This window comes from Micropterus salmoides, unplaced genomic scaffold (assembly GCF_014851395.1).
Source record: "Micropterus salmoides isolate LMB-PRFRI ecotype aquatic unplaced genomic scaffold, ASM1485139v1 Ms_hic_scaffold_23, whole genome shotgun sequence".
Lineage (NCBI taxonomy): Eukaryota > Metazoa > Chordata > Actinopteri > Centrarchiformes > Centrarchidae > Micropterus > Micropterus salmoides.
The window spans coordinates 19,674,393-19,698,470 of NW_024041484.1; the positions used below are offsets into that span (position 1 = coordinate 19,674,393).

Sequence of the window (24,078 nt, forward strand, 5' to 3'; positions counted from 1 at the left end):
AGCAACAGCAGCTTTTTTTGGTGTTTGGTGTTGAATGACATGAGGCACAAAGCTAAGGCTTCCACGCACCTCCCAAAGGTGACTCAGGAACAATTTAATTTAAAAGAATGTATTCTGATTTGGGGGGTTTTGAGGGACCGGTCTATGTGGAGTAAAGCTGTAGGGAAGAATACCAATACGGTAAAGGAAAAAGGTTTGAATATTTAAGATAGCAAACATACACTATAGGTATTACGCTGAAATGTCTATTTGTCTCTAAAACCATTTCTTTATGAATGTCGCTTTGCGTATGGTTTGGGGAAGAGGCTTCCATAAAGTTGGTAGCAATCCAAGTATTATTGTATGCTGTGGAGCAAGATTGTCCTTAATTGGGACAGAGCTCAAACCACATTCAGCCCTGGACTGAATGTAAACAGGGTATCCCAATACTTTTGGAAAAATAGTGCAGTCTACTACCTACAACGTTAGTGTTCCAACTGTACAAATACAAAATGCAGTACTAGTTTGCGTACTACGTTTCTTTCTCAGGATGAAGATCAGTTTTATGGCAGAAGAATATACTGACAAGTTTTACTATTTACTATACTTCTTACTGCCGGTGGGCAAAAAATTTTTATGTAAATACAGCAGAAGTAACAATACTGTGTTTACTTTTACATCATCATGAATCTTTTAACCTGCTTTCAATCTGCTTTGCAATTTATTGAATCAGTATAGTTTAGCAAAACCACACGTTTCACAGCCTTTCAGTTGATTTTCAGCAAGGTGGTTTCCTTCATGAATAGCTGGTTCTTAAATAATCAGAATTTAATCGTGACTGCTGGAGTGCAAGTACAGAACAAAACCTTTGTGGCTGACTTTCTAATGCATAGTAGAGGTGGTCCTGTCAAATGCAAAACCTAGTTCTGTTAATCAGTTTTGCATTATTCTCTCTGTCAAAGTAGCACCAAAGACTCAGATATGAAAGGGTTACCAATACGTTAATAAGCTGAACACTGAGAAACACCTTGTGAAAACATCCTGCAGGTGAAATCAGCATTGCACAATAATATTCCTGTTTCGATTTCAGTACAATACACAATAAACTGTCTTTCGATGTCTGTGCTGAGTTTGTGAATGCTGGGCTGTAAAAAGCCTCTGTTTTTCTACAGTGAGAGGATAATGTTTTCAAGGAGGCTATAAAACTGCCATTCACAGACCCTCTGAGACTTTTTTTTTTTCCAAGGGGAGGAAGAGGATGTGTGGAAAACAATCCTGTGCCAGCACTGCATCTGGCAAAAGGTCAGAGGGAGAAATAGTCACTTCTACAATTTCTTTGACAGGACAGGTGCTCTGAGGAGGTCCAGTCCACTTTGTTTTTTTCTTAATAATCCCATTCTCTGTACAAAGTCACCTGCTGTCTGTCAGACAGAGTCAGAATAACAAACAGAGAGAGATAGAGAGAGACAGAGAAAGACGAACAGCTAATACACTAGTCTGTCCGCCACCACTCACTGGTGAGGCAGCTAAAACCTCCCAACTGGAAACACACATTTGTTGCTAGGCAACACCAGTGACATCAGCAACCTTCATCATCAACCCCTCCACCCCCCCCCCCGCCAATGGCACTTGGTCTTAAAATAGCGCACAGATTATTATCAGGCTTCAAAATGGAAGACATTTTCTCATATGCACATAAGGGGAAGTGAGCTGTGCTGCCGGTGGCTTCAAGTGGCTCAAATGTGACAGACAGATGCATGCCTGTCGGTCTTGGGTGGGTGGGGTGTTAGCAGGTGGTTTTAATTTATGCATGTAGGTCTGTGTGTATGTGAAAGAACCATTTAAACACAAAAAATATGATGAATGTTAAGGTAAAGGGGGGAGATGAAGGAGAACAGGCAGGTTTGAAAATGTAGTGTGGTGTAATGTCTGGGTTGATGGGACAGGATGAATCAGCACATCAGACAACGGCAGGAGGCTGAGAAATGATTGAGTCTGCTGCACATGGGAATAACGACCACACAATCACTTCTACTCTGTAAAAAACTAATCTCACCTGCACCAGCCAAGCGTTCCAGAGTGAAAACTAATCAATGAGCTGAATTGATCAAATTAGTCAAATTCTCCTCATGAGTTTGTAGCACAATTAAATATTTCCAGCAAAGAATGTGTAAATTTGGCGTTGCATGCAATTGCTGACAAATACAATACCAGCCGTTGTAATGTAAATCCTCTTTGGATACATATTCTACAGAAAATCGCCTAAAATCCAAGCCTGCTGGCAATATTTTCTTTAGCTTTAAGGACCTGAGACTTGATTTAACCTGTGACCTCCCCTCAGCTGTACGTCATGCTGCCTCTCTTCATGGTACCATCACAGCAAACTGGCTGTTTTGAGTCAGCTGACTCTCATTCTTCCAAACAGGGCCTTGTGCAGATCCAAGAAGAGCTCTGTCAGGAGTGAGCGAGTGCCGCTAGCTCTTTGTGCGATGTGATTGTTTACCAATCAGCAGCAATACACAGTTGGCTGCAGGGTAAGGAAAGCCCCCGGGGGATGGATGGGAAAATGTAATCTTTTCAGCAGTATGTAAGTAAGGAAGTATTTTAATGAAAAAAAATCAAATCCAGTGACATATTTTATTTGATTTATTATCAATTTAGCCAGGAGTCTTCCACTTAAAGTGAATATTAAACTGTGTTTTTTAGCTGTCAATAACATAGCTTGCCACTCTGTAAAGGCTAGAAGCAACCCTGATACTGTACTGCATCTCCAAGGACCTTTTTACCCCCCATTACTTCAAACAGTAAAACACAATAAAACCTTGAGTTAGATTTCCATCCATCCATCCATCCATCTTAATGTAGATTTGTTAGATTTTTCATCAACAATTCCAGGTATGTTGCCAACTTGTTACGCAAACCCTAGAGGAACTCTTATTTTCCACTTCAAAAATGTTGTGTGCCACACTCTGTTCACCTGGTCTTCCTATCATTGCTCATGGTGCCTGTTTTCTCACAATCGATTACAGCTTTCAGCTGCTGAATATTACATTCCAGGATTACAAGCATGCAGGAAGATTTATGAGCAACTGCAGTGGTGATTGATTTTGCTCAATTTTTATCCATTTTGCAGGTGACTACAAAGAGCAAAGTCTCATACAAGTAGAAGGACAGATCTATCATCATTTTATAGATGAAAACCAAATGTGTAAGACACAGACTTAAAAAGACTGTCACGAATTTGAAAAATGAGTTGATTCTGAGTTGGAAGCTAGAAAGATGCAAACAAACTTGGCTTTTTAGACGTTTTGACTATAATGAGTTTCGAGGAGTTGTCTCTCTCTCTCTCCTTTCTGTGATAAGTAAGCAAGCCTTGAATGCTAAACTGCTTGCTATTGACCAAGTTGCTTCTCTTCTGATGGAAGGGGAGATGAAGGAGGGTTGTCAAGGGGCCGACATTGCTAAAAGTTGCTTGATTGATGCCTCGTCTCCAGAGAGACCGTCGAACAGCGTACCGTGACGCTCCAAGCAGGGTGACTCATGAACTCCGTACATGCAGCAGGAAACTGTTTGCACACGGCTTTTTTTTTTACTGACATTTTTATATTGACAGCTGAATGTCAATATAAAAATACTGAGAAATTTAAACAGTTTATATATGCAGTATAATATCACATTGCATGAGGTTTTTGGAAGCCATCGATTGGTTTTTTGACTACAAAGTAATCAAGGTGCCCTTGAGCAAGACACTGTTATTACCTGTATAAATCAATTTCTTTGAAGAGACTAAAACCAAAGGATTTATCTTGGTAGTAAGCAAGTGGCACTCCCTGTGCTGAAAGAATAAATCAATGTCAACCTTTTTCTGTACTACAATTTCTGGGCACACATGCATACACTGTATCAAGCTGGGGCTGTTAGTATGACAAATTAATTACTGGTTTTGATCTCTTCTGGGAAATTGTTGCCAAAAAGATAAAATAATACCATTTGACTGTGACTGCTCCGCCAATGACAATGTGAAAAGGCTGTTGAAAATACAGGTGACAAATAAACTCTGAAAAGTTGCTTTGCTTCTTTTGTAACATCAGAAAGAAATTACAGACTAATGGTGATTTAATGAATATGTATAACATTGCAAAGTCTCTTTTAGCCACATATCTGAAGTCAAACTGCCTCAGACACACAAAGAGAAAGCAACTGAGACGAGGAATGACCCACTCTACCGTGAAAAAGTGGAGAACACATTTGGATTGCAGCACTGGCCACCAACTGCCAGTTATTGAGTTTAGCAGGGGGTGAAGAATCCAATGGGATTTACACATCTAGACAGAAATCAAGAGGGCGCCAGAGGTTTTTCTCCAAACTCAATAAATCACCTGGCTAGGGTAGCCACAAAGTGTGACAGGATTTTGTTTGGGTGCATGTGTGCATGTGTCTGTTGGAGAGAAAGGAAGTAAGATTCAAACTTCATGTTCAAGTACAACGAAATGTTGTCTCAAACACTGAAGCTACAGAGAGAAAGATGGGAATCAACAGCTCTGTTCAGCACATGATTTTAACCTTCCTTGGATATATTAAAGTTATTCGAAATGTCTTTGAGTATCTTCAACCAAGTCTAGTTGTCCTTTGATTATAACCTTCCTTGGATAAGTATGACCTGGATGACTGAGAACCTTCACTGACAGATTAATATGCCATGCAATTCGTAACTAGGGCTGTCATGATAACCGCAAAATTGAAATACTGGGCAAGCCAACAGCAGAGGATGGCAAGCACCGCAACAACCACAATACTTTTTTGCTTTACACTTCAGTGCACGTTAAATTAAACTGGATTGGACGTGACACAAGTGTTTCCGTGTTGTATGTTGTTTTACTGTTTATTTTGTAGTTAGCCAACTTGGCATTAACATATTGCACGACTAATGTGGCTATTAGGCTTGGCGATGTTGGACTAATGTTGTAATATTAAGGGACAGACCAGAGATACTGTGCAAATGGTAAACCTCATTTGAAGCTCACTAAATGATGAGCGTAGTATATCGGATGCCTTCAGCTGTTTTTCCATGTTGCTTTCTGTACTTTAGTTTTAACGTCGCTACAGCGCAGTTGTTAAAGCTTAATGGAAAGCTGGTACTTTATTGGCAGAATTTGGACCTGCTAAGCTGAAATAGGATAGCCTTGTCAGCCTTTGGTAAGGTTGGAAGCTCTGAACTGGAATGCAGTATGCCAGGTCAGCAATTTAAACACAAGAGCCTGAATTGATAAATCGTATTTCGGCAATATTGACCTCATCTCACTCCTATTGAGCTTGGGCAGTCCAATCAGCCAAGTGGGCTAATCTGCTCTCAGATCAGTGTGTTGCCTGTACAAACTCGAGGTCGATGGCTTTCCAACTGTCCAACAACAATATTGATTCCATATTTAACACAGAGATGTCGTCTTGTCCAGCATCGATCCTCCCTTTGCGCAGGCAGGATATTACAAAACAAAGGGACATCCAATTGTGCTCTTTCGCTGGCACATTTATCACAGTTCACTAGTACTTGGGGAGGACAGCAATCAAACAGGGAGGAAGGTAGGGGGGGCGTGACATTCACATGATGGCACGATGCCTGGATTCAAACCTCCCATTCAAGAGGCTCACAGGGTCTCACCAATTTAAGAATCATTAGAAACAGAGGCCTGAGAAACAATGCAGGCAAACCTGGGAACCCAAGATTCCATGTACATATCTAATCATCCAGACCCACACGAGACATGTTGTATAATAGGTTGATTGTGAGGTGAAGAAAAGGGAGATTACATACTTTCTAGACAACTACAAACTCACCCTCCCTTGTCTAATGTACATCTACTGGACTATGAGTTAATAGGTGTGACCTAGCAAGCCTTTAAAATTATGATTGTGACTAAAATCTAATCGAAAGTGCACTGGTGCAATGTGGCCCTGATAAATTGACTATGGTAATGCTATTTTTAAAGTCGACAGAATTCACATACTTATAAGTCAGGATTTTTGTTTTTTAAGCCTCTAATTTAGGAATAACACTCACTGTCAAGTAGTCTGACTCAAAACACGCGTCAGTGGGGAAGCAATTTCAATTTCCGCTCCTGAACTGATGGACAAGGTACTTGTGATTGTTTCTTTCTTTTATGTCTTTGCTAAGCACACAACGTAGTCCTCACATCTCAGGCAGTCACTATGGGTCTCATTTTGGTGCAAAGTCAATTTAACATTTGTGGACTCAATGAAAGGCAATATCAATCAAACCCCTTGTTTAATGTTGCCAGGAATGTGACCAGCTGAAGTAGTGTCCTCTGGGAGTTCTCTCAACTGACTATGGCCGACTATAGGGTGAGATCTGTGGAGGCTGGGCCTACTCTCTATTACAGTTTTTCTCAATTGCTTAAACACTAACAAGGCAACTGAACTAAAATTTCAAGTAATAACCATTTTTCAAAAAGCACACCCATTTCTCTAAACTCTACACACAAACCCCTTAATATGGGATGGGAGGAAGATGAGGAAGTGGAGGAGGCGTGGTAGGAGTAGGGTGGAGGAGGAGGGAAGAGGAGGAGGTAGAGAAGAAGGTGGAAGAGGTAGAGGGAGGATGATTAGGCAAGAGGAGGGTGGAGGAGGTGGAAGAGGTAGAGGGAGGAGGATTAGGCAAGAGGAGGGTGGAGGAGGGAGGAGGTGGAGAACAAGAATCTCTGGCCTGTCCCAAACCAAAGACAGGGCGCTGGGGCAGAATAATTTGTTTTTTGGTGTGTTGTACTGTACAGTACACTAAGGAATAAAAAAAATGTGCAAATGTTTACATTTGTTATTCCTTTTGTTGTGTTCAGTATGTGAAAAAAAAAGGGAGGAGAACCACAAGCAACATTACTTATAACCAGTTTTTGTAGTATTGTTTTGAATTTATCTCTGTGTGTAAGATTGTGTTGTAGTGTCGTGTAAATACTCCGTGTTTGTATAGCACCTTTCTATTCTTTGCGACCACCGCTTTAACACTATATCACATTCACCAATCACACACATTCATACACTGGTGGAACAGCCACCAGGAGCAATTCGGGGTTCAGCATCTTGCCCAAGGATACTTCGACATGCAGTCTGGAGGAGCCGGGGATTGAACCGCCGACCTTACAATTAACGGGCAACCCGCTCTACGAAAGCTGGCTGAGGGTAAAGTTTGGTTTTTCAGCAAGATTGAATGGTTTTGAATGGAAAGCTTCATTTTCACCTGAAAATAGGATGTTTGGGGAATTGGGTGAGAAGTTGTGGATTTGTGTTTAGAGTTTCGAGAAAAAGAGGCATCATTTCAAGAAGTGTGCCTGAGCAATCGAGAAAACTGTAAGTGGCAATACCCATTACATCGACAGGAAGTAGCAAAAAAGGGAAATCAGCCGTATTGGTTCCATATACACAAAAGAAGTCAGCTTTTGACTTGGTAGATGCTTTTAGAATTGGTAAATGTTGACTATGTGTTTCAAGTAAAAGGAATGATGTATTTTGTTGTTTTCTCAATAATGACTACAGTGATGTGCAGACGAAACAATGGCTAATTTAATTTTGATTGCAAGTAATTGTCATAATTACTCCAGGAGAAGGGCTCACATCCTCTGGTCAATATAAACAAATACAAATACTACAATATAAAACAATAGAAGGGATTAATCAAAGAGGAAAGTATGATAAAATGTTTTTTATAACAGGCTTCGGGGGAATAGAGAGTTATGCCTTTTCTCAAGGCCAAGTTAGTGTTAATGGACTAATAAAATACAGACCACATTTATAGTCTTCTCACACTGATAAGCTTTTGCCGAGACGGAGTCTTAAAGATCAAGTGAAATTAAATCATTATATACAGTTCATGCTAATAAAGTACTTGAGGTCCTTGAAATGCTTTCTCAGTATCTATATCATAAGAACGTAATCCCTAAAGTTTGGGGGTAAAGTGCTTCTCAACTTACTAAACTGACATAATTAAAACTGCACAAGGGAGCTTCTCACATTGCATGTGGTAGGAGATAAATGTTGGAACAATTTTAACTTCAACCACCAGAAATCCATTAAATCCATGACCTGCACACTCTGTATGTTGGCCTAGCCATTATGTGATGCTTATACAGAAGAGGCAGGCGAACAGAACATGATGTTGGCGAGTCCAGCCTTCACTGCACAGCTCAGTCACGGATATCTAGGAGTCAGTTTGCATTTCGTTTAAATTTCAATTTGCTACTCCCTCTCAAACTTGCAACTTTGGGCTAAAAGGGAAAATATAGGGAATCAGATAAGACAGGGTATCAATCTCTTTCCTAATGTAGCTTTAAATACAGTTCATCAACAAGGTAAATCATGGTTCTAGATCTCTCACTGATTTCTGTCCTTAGAAAGCAGAAACCTTCCTACCAGTCTGCCACCAGTGATCCAGGACAGGAACCCCAAAGCCCCTCTTTGCCCATTCCAGCGTCTCCACATCACAACGCTCTCCTGCCACGAATAAATACCGCAACCTGCAAGGACACAGAGTACATCTGTCAATCACCTTGATGAAACATGACATATCTACTCCCTCACAGGAATGGTCAGGATAACACAACATCTATGCAAAGGTTGTACACATGGCTCATACCTGCCTATTTGAATGTAAATATGTATTGTACAGACAAAAATGGGACACACAGCCTTTTATTTTCAAATGAACAGAAATGCAGTACTTGAGAGAATTTGTCTAAAATTTTCTAGCATTTTTGATTTATCTCTTCGCATTAATTGCTTTGCAAGATGAAAACAACCGAAAACTGGGTCATATCAATAGTAAAAAAAAACAAAAAAAAAAACTGACCCCTGGATTCCACCAGGCATGGCTCTAGAACATCACATCTGCATCACGTCTTTTGTTTCGTCCTCTGCACGCCTTCATATACCCCACAGGGAGTGTTTCAAAAGTAGAGCGTTTTGGCAGCCTGATTTTGTTAAATTGCTCAGATTTTTGCTTGAACGTTGCGCTTCTCTGGTGGAATCAAACACTCTCTAGAAGGGCCGCAATCACCCAGGTGGAATCCAACCTCGAGACCTACTAACAACTATGGCTGACAACTTCTCCTGAATGGGACTTTGAGCTCATGCAATCCCTCTTAAAAGGAAAATGTTTTTTGGCCACAGTTAGCACCCTCCACTTCACCTTCCCTGTGCTCCTAGCTGTGACCGAGGCATCCTTTCCACTGCCTCTTAAACTGCAAGCAGATCGTTCTCGCCACTTATGCTGACTAAGGGACTTCATCCTGCCTATAATGCTTTGCCGCCTTACAGCCACACTTATCCGGACAGCAGAGGTGAATTCTTGTTTGTGTTAAACATTACCGCCATTGGACTCTAAGAGTTCTGTCTTTAGCCTCTTGCGTTAAATGTCAAGGCAGAAAAGCCTAAATCACACGGTTTCCTTCTATCTGAAACTTTGTAAGACTAAGCTGCTCTTTTTCCCCAGGGAAAGCTAAATGACCTCTCAGTCGGTAGTACTGATGAGATCCTGAATCACAAAGTACCTGGAGACAAACTCTTGCAAGGACATCGGAATCTGTCAAAGTTGATCCTCTCTTACTAGTCCCTCCTTGTTCAAGGTAAATTTTCTCCTAGTTTGGACAACTTCCACTCCTTGGCTTCATAAAAGCCTCCCTCCATGCCCTACATGTGACCCAAAAACACTGCAGTTTCTATAGTCAGCCTCCCTGATTTCTCCCACATCATTGTCTCCCAAACTCCCTCTGATGGCTGCCCATGGCTGCTCATATCCAATTCACAACACTGCTGGTTGCTCGCTACAAGGCTGCAGAGAGATCTGTAACCCCCTATAAGTCCAGGACAAACTGCAGACATTGATGCTACTCTGATCACTACATTTTCCCCACAAATGACTGCTGGTCATCACTCATCGGTCTCAACCCTCTGCAATAGCGAAATGACCTTCCAACTCCAATCAAACTTGAAGTCACATTCTATCTTCTGTAACAGGCAAAAACATTTTCATCAAGTCCCTCTCCCCCCAGTGAATCATAGCTTTTCTCATCCTGCTATCTCCTTGGGTAATATTTCATTCTCTTTTTCAAACACTATTCTCCCATAATATTGTTCTTTCGTCTGAGGAATATTATGCAGTCTGGTTTCTCTGGTTGTTAGTGATACTGATTGTGAAACATGGGATACACTGCCAAAAATAGTAAAATTCACTTTAGTGAGCAGAACATCAAGAATATTCTGCTGTTGTTCATCACCACGCAGGCAACGAAGGATGCCTGAATCCCTTCAGTCAGTTCAGTTTCAAAGAACTCTATTCCCCTACAGTAATGGGGGAAATTGGTACCTGTAGTTTGGTTATGATTAGACTTTTCTTTTTATGTCCAGTTTTCCTCTTTGTTTGATGAGTGTGGCTTGGCTAAATATATTGTGATTTCATAAAGATGGCAGGTAATTGTGGTTAACATTGATAACATTTTATCTATCTGTTATTATACTGAAGCTAACATTGCTATGGTAACACACTGGTTAAGGAAGCCCAAATTTGGCTGTATTTCTTCAAGGAAACTTAAGAAGGCTAAATTCTCGTGTCAAGATCTTGTCAACTTTAACAGAGGAGCAACTGAAAGCACACTAACTGGCATGGGACGTGCATGGCCCAGGACAGCTCTGCAGCGAGAGATTAAAATTGCTCAGAATAAGTGATATCGGTGAGGTGCCTACGCAGAGCCCAAAGGATACTAGAGGACAGCACCCACCCAGCCACAGCCTATTCACCCTGCTGCCATCTGGAAAGACATATAGAAGTATCTGCTGTCACACCACCAGACTGCAGAGCAGCTTCTTCCCCAGTTCATAAGACTCTTACATTCTTAATCAATTCATCCTCAGCACTGCAATATGTTTATTTCTGTTTACCTTGTTATGATTGTTGTATTGTATATTGACTGTATTTTCTTTTTTCAACCCTGTTAAATTACCTTAAACCTTAAGCCTTGTAATGTGTTATTTTTTTTATCAGACATCATTTTATAGACAAAATTATTCATAACTGATTACTTATTTGAACATTAGCTGACCACCAAAATCAACACAATTTAAATTGATAGCTATAAATGGCTGCTTCTTATTGATACATTTTCTTACAGCAATTTTGTATGCATTACTACTTTGTGCTTTTGAAACCCAGGGGTACTACTTATATGACAATATAGCTCCAACATTGTATTAATGCTGATCAATCTGACTTATAACAGCTTTAGGGATAAACAGCTTTCAGCAAATGCCTAGAATGTATCAAAAATGAAAGAATTACGTCAAGGACCATAATGATTGACTTACTGACCTGACAGTGACTTTATGTTCTAGCTAAACCGCATTACACTTCCACTACCATGCTTCCAGCTATCCAAGGACAATTTGAATTCTCTGGGGGGGTTTAAGTTTTCCTAGGAGCACAACGGAAGTACAAGTTTGGAATATTCACGCAGACACTGACCTCAGAACTGGCTGAGGGAGGGCGATGGTTTGGATGCTGCCCAAAGCTAAAGGACTGAGCACTGAATCAGTAAGAATCAGTGTAAACATCCGTGTTCTGTTTTCAGAAAGAAAAGAGATCTTAAGAAAATCTTTCCTTCCCTTTCTAAATTCTTTCAAGGACATCAAGGACAACACATTAAAGTTTAACGATGGTGATGAGCAAGTTATTTCAAACCTACATGGCACAAAACAAGATTTTTATTTTTTCACGTCTCAGCAGCTTGTTTGTTGTTCCCAACCTTGTTCAAATGAAAATGCCTCCTTCCATCTTAGATATTGATTTCACTGCCTAACATTGTGTCCACTGAATGTCAATGTCAAGCTACATCCATTTCAAAATAAATGTCTTCACATGCACAAGACTTAATTGTTCCACACTTAAAACAACAAATGTACCACCTCTTAAGTCTAATTTGGCATCCATTCGAAGTTACTGGTGAAGGTAAGGTAAAGGGTTGGGTGATATTTACACTTGTTAAAGCACTTTGTAACTTGTTTTTGAAAAGTGCTCTACAAATAAGGATTATTATTATTATTATTATATGACAGCATACATCTGGAAGGTAGAAATGTGTCCACCAGTAGAGATTTGGCAAAACCATTTCCACCACGGAGCTATGCCTTAGTGCCTGTATATAATGTCTCTAATATGTCTAGCATATAATGTCGCTGTATTCCCTAATGATATCGCGATTCTCCCTTGATCTCACAAAACCAGCTGTCTCACAAGATTTCGGCAGCAGGACTGCTTACCACCTCAAGTGACGTGAGAGCAAAAGTCGGTGGCCGTAATGCACCTCTAAAAAGGTTTGCCAAGAGAGTGACAAGAAAACATGGAGGAGAGTGAAATTGTAAACACAGAGAAAGAGGAGTTGTTTGTGTCTGTCCAAGGAAGGTTAAAGATAAAGTGAGGATACTGGAAGTTGCCTCACCTCTCATTTAAGAGGCTTCTTCAGTTTTAAGACTGGCAGGGAATCCCAGCTATTTAACTTTTGTGTGATACACACTGAATTAAGCCAAGTAGAATATAGCTGAAGGAGGGAGCAGTGATATTTTCCACAAAGATCTCCAAAACTAGTGCAGGAACCCAGAATGTATGTGTGTATGACCTGTTGTGTATGTTAGTGTTTAGTTGCTGCAACTGTGCAATATGGAAATGCATCGTGGCACAAGCTGACTAGAGACTAACCTGGCATATTCTCAAGAGGCTATTTTTAAGTAAAAGCAAAGCAGGTGCAAACATTACTACCTTTAACAGCACCAGCTTTTAAAGTGCACCAAAACACTATCAACTGGAGTCATGTCACCTGTTTATGAGTGAGACTCTCAGCATTGAGTTGGTTCTCCTGGCTTTAAAACACTATTGACAGAGTGCCTGCCCCTTTTGTCATGCTACATTATGCAGAGCACTGCTGCCATCAGAACTGTAGACAGTCCTGCAGCCAGACTTTCAATGTAGTTTTCACATCCATAGTGACAAGTAATATTGCTCAAGCACACTGATAAGGGTCCAGGGCTATTACAGTTGGCGGGCTCTAAAGGGAGTAAATGTGTCAATAAACTGCAGACAGGGTATTTGAACTATATCAAATTATCGTTTGAGGCCTCTCTAGCATGAAATTATGTGTTTGATAATAAAGCTAACAGAGTTTTCTGAAAGGTTTAACTACTTCCATCAACACACTTTTAATTAAAAACCAGCACTATTAGTATTGACGTATCCTTCCGCGTGTTACAGGAAGCGGCAAAATGTATAGACTACATTAAATCCATATAGTGCTGCAGGAATGAGCTGGCATTTTTGCACTGGGGTTTTTAGCTAGATGACTAATATATGTTATATGTAACACAAGCTTAAGAGATTTTCACATTTTGTTCTATGACATAATATATGTAAGTTGCTAAGAAATGGCTAAATGTACAATAGAGGTTGTCGGGGACATTATATGTCATCACGCCAAACAGCGAAAAATCTAATTACAAATTGGAAGCTTAGTGACGTCAAAGTAACACGACCGCGGTGTAGTATGTTTACAGCTTAACATTAGCTTTAAACTTCTGGTTATTGCATTTACCCTTCAAAAATCTAAAGTGGAAGAGTGCCTTGCTCAACAATATGTGTAGGTATCATAAATGTTAGCTTATTTTCTGCAGTAATCCAAATTGCAAAAGTTTGTCGAAGGGAACCAAGGCAATGCTAACTTCCGGGCTAGCCTGTAAGAAATTTGTCATCCCTGCAGCACACTATTTAAGAAAAATTTTCACAAACACTATGCTTCAATGCACATTACTTTTGTGCCATGTGCATCTACACCACACAGCCTAGAGAAGTCAGTCTGGCCTGCTGAATTGAATGCAATCCACAGAGTTAATGCAAGGTGGAGTTACCATGACCAAGAAAATTAGTAAGTAAGACCTCAGACTGTATTATCCTGATACTTCATGCCTTCCTTTGATTCATGTAACAAATTAAACATTCAAGACAGAGACAAGAACTGACACAAGAATTGTCATTAACTGCTCCACTACACTCAATATATGAAAACCTTTTAAATTACATGAGAATATTAGACTCTGGGTTATAAAATGCCACATTTTATTCGAATAGAACCTCTTTCTGTAATGGTAAAATTGAAAATACATAACATCAGCAAGTGAAAGGCTCAACCAGACATTAAACCGCCCTGGCTGTACTAAGATGAATTCATGTCTCATTGCTTCCTTTGTATTGCTGCCCCTGTGTCACTGTGACATGTTTTTCTCAACACTGAAGGGAAATGCAGTAATCTTTCACCAACCTGCCTCCTCCAAGGGCAAAAGACACATTAACAAAAAAAAGTGTACAGAAACAGCATGTCGCTTTAATGACTGACTGTTGCAAGGTTGAAACTCTGAGGATAAATGCCACCAATCTTTGAGCCATAAATATTGTAGAAAATAATCCACGTCTGCAAGCAATGCATTTAAAAAGATGCTGTGCATTCAGCACAGCGAACAACCAAAGATCGTCTAATTCAGCACACAACGCCAGAGTTACTGAATGACTCACTGGGGCCATAAGTCATCCAACACTCAGAATTGCTTTATGATTGTGTGCTTAGAGGCATTTTCAGACTGCTGCTCAGAATGAAAGTGTTGAATTGACACCGCAACCCCTTAGGTCCGAGTTTCTCTGCACTGCACTAAATAATTAACAATTGTGATAATCTCAGCAAGCACTTAAGTCTCTGGGCCAAACTAATACCATGAAAAATGTTTGTTTTTAACTGAGCTACAGACAACCTTTACCTAAACAGTGAGACCGCAGCGGGGAAACGAGTTCATGTGGTATGATTTAATACAGGTGGGCTGCTGCGTCCTGCCGTTGTTTATAATCCATCCTGATTAACACCCAAGCAGGTCAGACTGAGGGTACAGACTGTGAGCAATGGAGGTGGAAAGGGCCCTGCATCAACAGATGGTCAGAGACTAACGAGAGGCTGGATAGGCTGTGTAGCCATGAGATGCTTTAACACATCACTTCTGGCATTTCACTTCTGCAGTTGAGAGTCAAAGCCTGTACCGGTTCCCTTCACAGTTCTCACATTAAGTTTCTAAGAAGCACCAGATGCTATATCACATCAGTCAATTGTCAAGAGAATTAAAAGGATTATTCTTTCAAAAAAATATTCACCGTACATGCTTAAAAAAAAAAATCATGTCTCTTTGTTTCTGAATAGCCTGAAAATTTTTGCAGGTTTCTGTTACATTTTGAGATTTTCAACATACTTACTGGTACAGTAATTGATCATTTTAAGTAATTCATAGTAATTGAAACTAACAATTATTTTAATATCAAATCATTTAGTCTATAAAATGTCACAAGAAATGAACAACAGCCATCACAAGTTTCCATAGCCTGTGGTAACATCTCCAAAGTTGTTTTGCAATTTACAATGCTTCAACTTTGAGATGCTGGAATTCGATTTAGTAATCTTCTGTTGTAACATGACTAACCTTCATGTTACAACATAAAAGGTATTCCTTCCACTATTAATAGTTCGTTAGTCTTGGTTCTAGGGAAACTGTTGCCGTCTACCTGGACAGGGGGTATTTTTTCCCAATTTCAGCATGGGGGTCCTGCTGGCGAATAGCTCGAATGGCGGTGGGTGCTGTGAACATGGAGGAGGCTCCGTTTTCAGACAGGACACGGAAGAACGCCCCAGGGTCTGGAGTTCCCACAGGCTTACCCTGTAAAGAGGGAGTATGGCAACAGCTGGGTAGTTCACAAACTGTAACACGGATGCTGGCATATCATGTGTCATATGATGGACTGCCTACAGAGCAAATAGCAAATACATAGAAGCTCAAAACGATTACAGCAATATTTCTACAATGTTCTACAGTACAAATTCACTTCAACCACTAACTACAAATCATGAATATTCATAGAGCAGCTGTTTAAGATGGAGAGGCACACTGGAGACTGCTGTCCAGACAGATGGGCCCAGAAATCCATGGATTAGAGAAAACAGTTGCACTATAGGCGTATTGTTTGTCTAAAAAAAATAAAGATATAGACAAAAGAAGCCTGTAGGCACATGCTTCCAAGAGCAATTTCCATAGTGTTTCAGGTATTCAACTAGCATGTCCCTACAGTGAAAACACATCTCAAAAGAATGAGAATGGTAAACAACAGCAGTGAGTTTGGGCAGTCATTTCTTCTCTGGATAAATATTTGTGTCTGTGTATTGATCAGAGGAAAGAAAAGGTCGGCATCATCATGTCTGAAGATAACCGGGCTGCTAGAGCATGAGCCACATGAGACAACCAGTGAGGCTGGAGTCAAACCGTTATTTAAAAAAGGCACATTAATTCATTGCTCAGTAGTGCTGCTTCCTAAGGGCAAGAGAAAATCAGAGTGCTAATGCAATGAGTGGCCCTCGACATAAGAAATACACTGTAAGATGCACGTGGGAAGATCAATAGAAATACCCACGTCGCTTTTAGCACTGGTCTAGAAATGTAATGTAATGTACATGCTAATAAGCAGCCTGCATAGAGAATGTACTCCACTACATGGGTTGTCAACGCACAAAGCAAAATTACCTGAAATAATCGGATGCATCAATATCAAGTGTTCAAAACGCACATTCATGGTTGTTTATTCTTTTACCATTAATCTTTGAGCAGTTACTTTTGAAACATTAAATTAATTCACCAAGTGTATTCTGCAAGCCCAAATTTCTCTTTAATACCAGTGTAGGAGGGAATAAACTGCATGTCACTTTACATGGAAACTGAGTAACTGTTACTACATGCATCATATTGTCCGTTTCACTGATTTTCTTTTACTTTTTTTTTTTTTATTCGGAGCCTTCTTGCAACGAAATCTCGCTCAAATGTACATTGTGAATGTGCAGTTGAATGACAAAGTCTGTTTAAGTTCTAAGTCAAAGTTAATGTGTAGGTGTCACATTGACTGGCTTTAGTAAAGAAAAAAAGAAAAGGACTGAAAGACTGGAAATAGAGCTGCAGTCTGTCTCTTGACAGTGAAGTGGAGCAGCCAGAGTCAAACATAGCAACAGTCCACATAAACTGGAGTCACTAACCAAATATGGATATATTCTGCTTACAGAGCCCACTAATGCAAATTACAGACATTTTGTACAAGTTGTACAACATACCTCATAGAGAATTGTGCTGTTACCATGGAGCAGAGGACCATAGCAGATATATGAATGGCCGACCACCCAGCCCAGGTCTGACGCTGCCCACCAAACCTGCAACAGGTTAAAAAAGTTGAAAAGTTTATAGAGTCCCTGTATAAGTGTTTAAGATTTTATTTGGTTATTTATTGTTTGAGTGTTGCATAATACTTGGAGAGAGTTCACTAAGACCTATGGTACATGAAGGCACTATAAATGTAAATCAAATAGCTTATGTTATATAAATGATACATGTAAATGAAAACCGTATAACTGTTCAGTAAGCATAAATATTATGTGGTGATCAAATCATCTGTCAAGTGCAGAACAATCATATCTCTGTGCTGACTGCATGCTCTTTGTTCATAACCATGGCTCTAACTCAGAAGAGGATGCTTTACTGCCTTACATCTCCAGGACTGAGTCCATAAATATTTGACATGGTCCATTTCAGCATCACAGCATAGCCTGCAGTGTCTCGCACTACACCCTGGGGGACAAGATAGGAAAGAGATCAGACTAGTGACAGGTATTACACTAGACAAAGAGGCAGGGGTTTAATATCAATCTGGACACAGTCGCTCTGTACTGCTATTCTGAAGGAGAGGGTATTTGTTTTCAAATTACTGCTTTACAAACAAATTCCAATTCCTAAGTGTTAGTTAATGGTTTTATTTGATTTTAGCAAAATACTGTTTTCAAGTCATCATGTCTTTCTCAAAGTTATGCTTCCATACAGAAACATAACTGAGAGTCACAGTAACTCACAGAGAAAGAAGCAGGCAATAACAGCACTATTAAGCTCAGGAACTAGCCAGCAGGTGGATATTTTATATCATCTGTTGGTCAAAGACAAAATGACGCTATTTGAAAGGTGCTGGGGTTTTTCCATTTGAAACTGCCTGCAGGCAATTCCTCCTGCATGAGCTCCAGCTCCTGGGGTGAAAATGTTCTACCTTATTTATGTCACGCTGATGGTGTTTAGATTGGGCCAGGATTATTTTGCAGAGTCAGAGAGCAGATGAGTCACACAGAAACTCTATACAAAACCGACAGCTTTAAGGGAAAAAAAATATATAACTAAAAAACCCCAGTACATTCTATAACTTGTTTATATGACATCTATAACTCTATGAATCAGATATTTATTTAAATGTACATTTCACCCTGCTGCTGACCAAAACCCCGTCAAGTCAGTACCTTTGGTGTTCCAGTGGTGCCAGATGTATAGAGGATGTAGAGAGGGTGGTTCGAGGGAACAGAAACACAGTCATGCGGCTCAGCTGTGGCCATCTCTTCCTCCCAGTCTAGACTCAACTCCGGATTCATTGATACTTTCACCTAAAACACAAAGAAAAACCATCTACTTATTTTCTATCTGATATGAAAGGGAACTATTAAAAGTGGTAAAGACTGTGGCTGCTCTATAATGCAAAATTGCCATAATAAATCTCTGGGTGTTCATACGAGGTATAGATCAATACCATTGACTCACATGTGTTAGATTGTGTTTTCTTTCATTTTAGGGGAAAAAGACACTCAAACTCACCTCTACTTGTTTGATCGCGTCATAGATTAATGCCTCTCACATCTTCAGTTGCGGACATCTGCCTCATTTGAGATTTTCATGAATCTCTTTGATACCTTAATATCATTAACATTTAAATCATCCCAGGAGGCTAGAGACAAGTCCTGGTCATATTTTCCTTTGGTTCTCAGAGAATGGACTCAAGACTAAGACCTCATTCAATATCACACAGACTCTTCAGGCAGAGGACAGACAGCCCATAATACTCCAGCTTTCTGAAACGCATTGCTTTTTACTCACTTTACTCAAAGCCAAACCAGAGTAAAACTTGGTCGATTTAACGAGGCGTTCATGTTGGAAGCCATGTTCACAGAACCACAACATCTTAATTACTGAATGCAGCAATTGATAAAGCACATGCAACCATCTTCCAAGATTTTAATGGGATGAGTTTCCTGTGAATTTTCTGTAAAAATCTTAGTTTGTTGATAACAGACATATGTCCAGTCTACCATGTAAATCTCCCAAAAAATCTCATCTCATAGTTCACTAGATCATTCAATAGATAGATCATAGGCAGATGATAAATGGGGAATGATAAATCATGTAATGTTCATTTATAAACACAAGAAAGCTGAACAGAGGTACATGGCATAACTGATAACAGAAAACAAATTTCATATGAGAGACTACAGCGCTGTGCAATCAGTTTTTAAGAATAATTTCCCCCAACCTCAAAATTTAGTTTATGCCTGTGTGAAAGTGAAGCAAATGTCAGCTTGCTGTCTCCATATTAATGCATATTTGTGTGCTGTATAATCATTCTACACAGCACAGCCTGCTTCCAAACTGGATATATGCCAGGTTGCTTATGACAGGCAGCTAACTCCATCCTTTAGCTGCAAATATGCTGCATATTTTTTTTCCCCACTCTCACTTACTTGAACCAGCTATACATCATTTCAGTGGCAGATGTGTAACACTGTCTTACCATGCATACACATTTGGCCAATTCTAAGCAATAACCATTTAAAGATGGGGTAAGCGATTTTGGATAAATTCCAATTCCACAACAAATACCATAATATAAAGCAAACAACAACACAGCATGTATTGTAGCTAATGTTAGCTAAGTTGTGGGTTATGAAACTGTCAATAAAGTTGCTGCTGTGAAGCTAACATGCAGAGAGGACGAGACTGTCCCAGACCCAGCGCACCAGCTCCAGACAGTGATGTGATACAACTCTCCTGCTACTACGGCTAACATCACAACAATAGAATGTCTTGGCATACTGGAAAATAAGCTAAATGTCCATGGGCAAGTCATTTAACGTTACCAGACACAAATCATAGCTGGAACGTCTGGAACAGTATTGCGTGGTAGGGTACGGACCACTTTGTTGGTTTCCCATTTACAGAGCCAGAGCTGTGCACAAACACCAGATTTTGTGACAGTTATTGGACCCCGAGAAGCTGAGCTATTCACTGAATTTGATAAGGAGACGTGTATTTGCTAACTGCTTACCCCACCTTTAAAATAGAATGCTTTATAGGTTCAAAACTGCAACTCCTAGCATTGCGAAAACATTTTCTTCCAACAGCTGCTATACTGTGAGTAAACTTACATATGGCTACCATATTTCAGATACAGCTACATTCTGTCACATGACCAGAAGCTTTACAAACAACACCATATTGTCAAATTAAGCTTTCTGATACTTTGTGCTTCTTACCATGTTAGGCCTGTTGTAGATGAGGACTTTAGAGGGCCTGTGAGAGCTCAGCTCCAAGGCCTTCTCCACCAGAGGGATGTACTCTACTCTTCTGCCTGGCTCAATTCCAAATGAGGCTGTAACCATCAGCTTGGGCTAAGAAATACAGAGATCAGGTGTGAATATGTGCATATAGAGTTAAAATGTCAAGAACGTGTAACATTATGACATGTTTCTAAAGATCTTATTAGAAACAGCAGCTAGTGCTCCAGACTTATATTTGTTTGCCTGCATTTTTAACAGGGTGTTAGTGGTATGAGTCTGTTGCCTGTGGCAGCAATCCAATGTCAAGTCAAATTCAGCTCACATAAGCCTTGTTAGCATGCATGTCATAATGATTCCATAGCAAATAGCAGTCTTACAGTGCACCTGAGTTGTTCCTACAGAGGCAGTAGTATTTCCAGTAACTTTTTTATTTCAAAGTTTGATTCTCATACGGTACAAATTTTTCTGATCGTGGTCAGCATATTTTCCTCTTGTGGACATTAAAAGACACTGCAATTTCTACAGGGATGCTCAACAAGGATTATTCACTTGCCTCTTCTCTTCTTTACTGCTGAATTGCAGAGACTGATTAATTTCTTTGAAAACAGTGGCCTTGTTCATTCTGTATCTAGATCCTATCAGCTATTCATCTGAGTCAACAATACTTCAACATTAGCTGTCCCCTTTACCTCAACAAAAATAGTTTAAACACTTGTTCAAGTAGCTGATGTCAATACTTCAACAAAACTGTATTTGTTCAGATCATTTTCCAATAAACACATCACTCAACAGAGATCCTTATCTTTAGCAAAATTCCTGTCAAAATATCAGGTTGGTCCATTAATTCTTCTGTTGCACTGTTAAAAAATATTCAGTGTTTTTATAATGTGTTTTATTTTTTAAATTTCCCTTTGTTGCTTTTATATTTTATGTAAAACACTTTGAATTGCCTTGTTGCTGAAATGTGCTATACAAATAAACTTGCCTTGCCCTGCCCATGGCGTTAACATCATTCATGTGGGCAGCAAGTCAAATGTTTTCCACTATGAAGGATTCTTTTTGAGCTTAGTGACACAAAGAAGCCTCAGGCACCACTGGCTTTCAGTGTTTGAGATATTTTGCAGGGACAATGTTGCACATTACTAATGCCACATGAAAACTGGAAAATTATTAGCTGCAGCCATATTAAAAACAACATAAAAATAACAAAGAGTCATAACATCAGACTGTCGTTATAAAATTTTTAACAACAAGGTGAATAACAAGATTTTCTAACCTTGGCATGATTGATACGGACAGAAAGCTCTTTGGAAGCGAAGCCTCCAAAGATGAGGCTGTGTGGGGCACCGATCCTTGCACAAGCCAACATGGTGAACATGGCCTGAGGCACCATGGGCATGTAGATGACTACCAGATCTCCTTTCCGTACCCCATTCTTCACTAGGACTCCTGCTAGCCTGGACACCTGGATCAAGATACAGGGGAGACAATAGCGAATACTGAACATCAACATGCATTTAGGCTAAGTTCACACTGCACTCTTTCAAATGTCTGCATAAACCCATTTTAGATAATTGTTCATGACTACTATAATCAACATAAACAGTGACATGCATCTTGGATTTTTCTATCTATTTTGTGCAAGTCCATTGCCTTCAATTAGACATAATCTGACACATTTAAAATCCTGATATATTTTCATGAATTAAATTAGGCGTTTATGACTTTGGGGACACAGACTAGTAAAAAGCTATAGCAACACTTCTGTTCATTTAGAACACATTTGGATTATAGTACATGCAACTGAACTGAAGCATCTACCCAAATGTCAATCAAATGTATTATTTATTTCCCCTTTCTTTTAGTTATTGTGTTTTGCTTTTCTTCGTACTAATGCTGACTCAATCAAGCAGCCACAGCGGACAAATTTGGCCAACTGTTTAAGTCCAAGGATGAAAAGTGTATTTATTGTCATGGCAACTCTGACAAATTCTAACTTCAGTGCTCAAAATCCAACCAAATCCCTGCTTGCATGCCTCACAATCCATTTTTTAAAACACATGTCCTGGCAGTCCAGATCAGCCTTTACAAAGTGTCTAATCCAGTTCTTTATGCTGTTCAGTTCTGTGACTTCAGCCTTGAAAAACAGCATTTACCTGGTCCTGAAGTTCCCTGAAAGTGATGATCTGTTTTGTTCCAGTCACTGGGCTGTCATAAATGATGGCAGGCTGCTCTCCACGGCCACTCTCTACATGACGATCCACAGCATTGTAGCACATGTTCAACTTCCCTCCAACAAACCTGACAACAACAAACACATTCAACCAACCAAAAAGCAACAACATGTTCAAAGATCAAATCACATATATACACTCACTGGCCACTTTATTAGGTACACCTTGCTAGTACCGCGTTGCCTTCAGAACTGCCTTAATTCCTCGTGGCATACTTTCAATAAGATGAAAATTCCTCAGAGACTTTGGTCCATATTGATCTGAAAGCATCAAGCAGTTACTGCAGATTTGTTGGCTGCACATCCATGATGCGAACACCATCACGTTCCAAAGGTGTTCAACTGGATTGAGAGGCAACATTTTTCCAATCTTCTATTGTCCAATTTTGGTGGGCCTGTGTGAACTGTAGCCTCAGTTCCCTGTTCTTAGCTGACAGAGTGGGACCCGGTGTGGTCTTCTGCTGCTCTAGCCAAGGTTCAACGTGTTAGTCATTCAGAGATTGTATTTTGCATATCTTAGTTGTAAGTGGTTATGAGAGTTACGGTTTCCTATTTGTCCTCTCGAACCAGTCTGCCCATTCTCCTCTGACATCAACAAGGCATTTTCATCCACACAACTGACTATTTTGAATATTTTCTATTTTTCGGACCATTCTCTGTAAACCCTAGAGATTGTGCGTGAAAATCCCAGTAGATCAGCAGTTTCTGAAATAATCAGACCAGCCCCTCTGGCAAGTTGTCTTGACTACATCAACATGCCTAAATGCATGGAGGTGCTGCCATGTGATTGGCTGATTATATATTTGTGTTAACAAGCAATTAAACAGGTGCACCTAATAAAGTGGCCAATGAGTGCATTTTTAAACATATTCTAAATATAATTTAACTACAAAAAAAATAATAATACAATTTAGATCAATAAAATATATCAACACAACCCTGAAAGCACGCTGCTCTGCTCTGTTATGATTCTTTCTATGTACTTACTCCAGCAGCAAAGACAGTTGCGTTTGCCAGCAGCACACAGCAAATCAATGTACTTGTTAACAGTTTTAACTCATTCCGGTGCTGTGCATATGGATAAAGAGCAGCAAGCAGGCTGAGCAGATGGTGTTTGGGAACTGCTGTTTTGGAAGCCACAGAGACACGGTGGCTGTATCCTTCATTTTAACATAAGAGTACCAGATTCAAGCAGCTCTGGCTTCTGCTACCATGCTAGACAGTAGCAAAGGTCACCCAAAAAAACATAATAAAAAACACATTCATTTTCACGTCACTCTCAGTGCAGATGGGTGTAGGTTGGCTGTCATGCATTTTGTTCCCAAGAACATC

At 39.9% G+C, this 24,078-nt stretch overlaps 1 protein-coding gene across 1 annotated transcript in view; it reads right to left on the minus strand.

Annotated features, from left to right (window-relative positions):
• acss3 (acyl-CoA synthetase short chain family member 3) overlaps positions 1-24,078 on the minus strand; it is a 35,931-nt gene that overhangs the window by 10,612 nt on the left and 1,241 nt on the right. The window contains exons 2-9 of the mRNA XM_038738544.1: positions 22,670-22,814; positions 21,790-21,978; positions 20,490-20,624; positions 18,429-18,569; positions 17,638-17,718; positions 17,208-17,303; positions 15,620-15,771; positions 8,398-8,501 (exon numbers count right to left, since the gene is read on the minus strand). Coding sequence (XP_038594472.1) covers positions 8,398-8,501; positions 15,620-15,771; positions 17,208-17,303; positions 17,638-17,718; positions 18,429-18,569; positions 20,490-20,624; positions 21,790-21,978; positions 22,670-22,814 — 1,043 coding nt within the window. The remainder of the gene's footprint in view (positions 1-8,397; positions 8,502-15,619; positions 15,772-17,207; positions 17,304-17,637; positions 17,719-18,428; positions 18,570-20,489; positions 20,625-21,789; positions 21,979-22,669; positions 22,815-24,078) is intronic.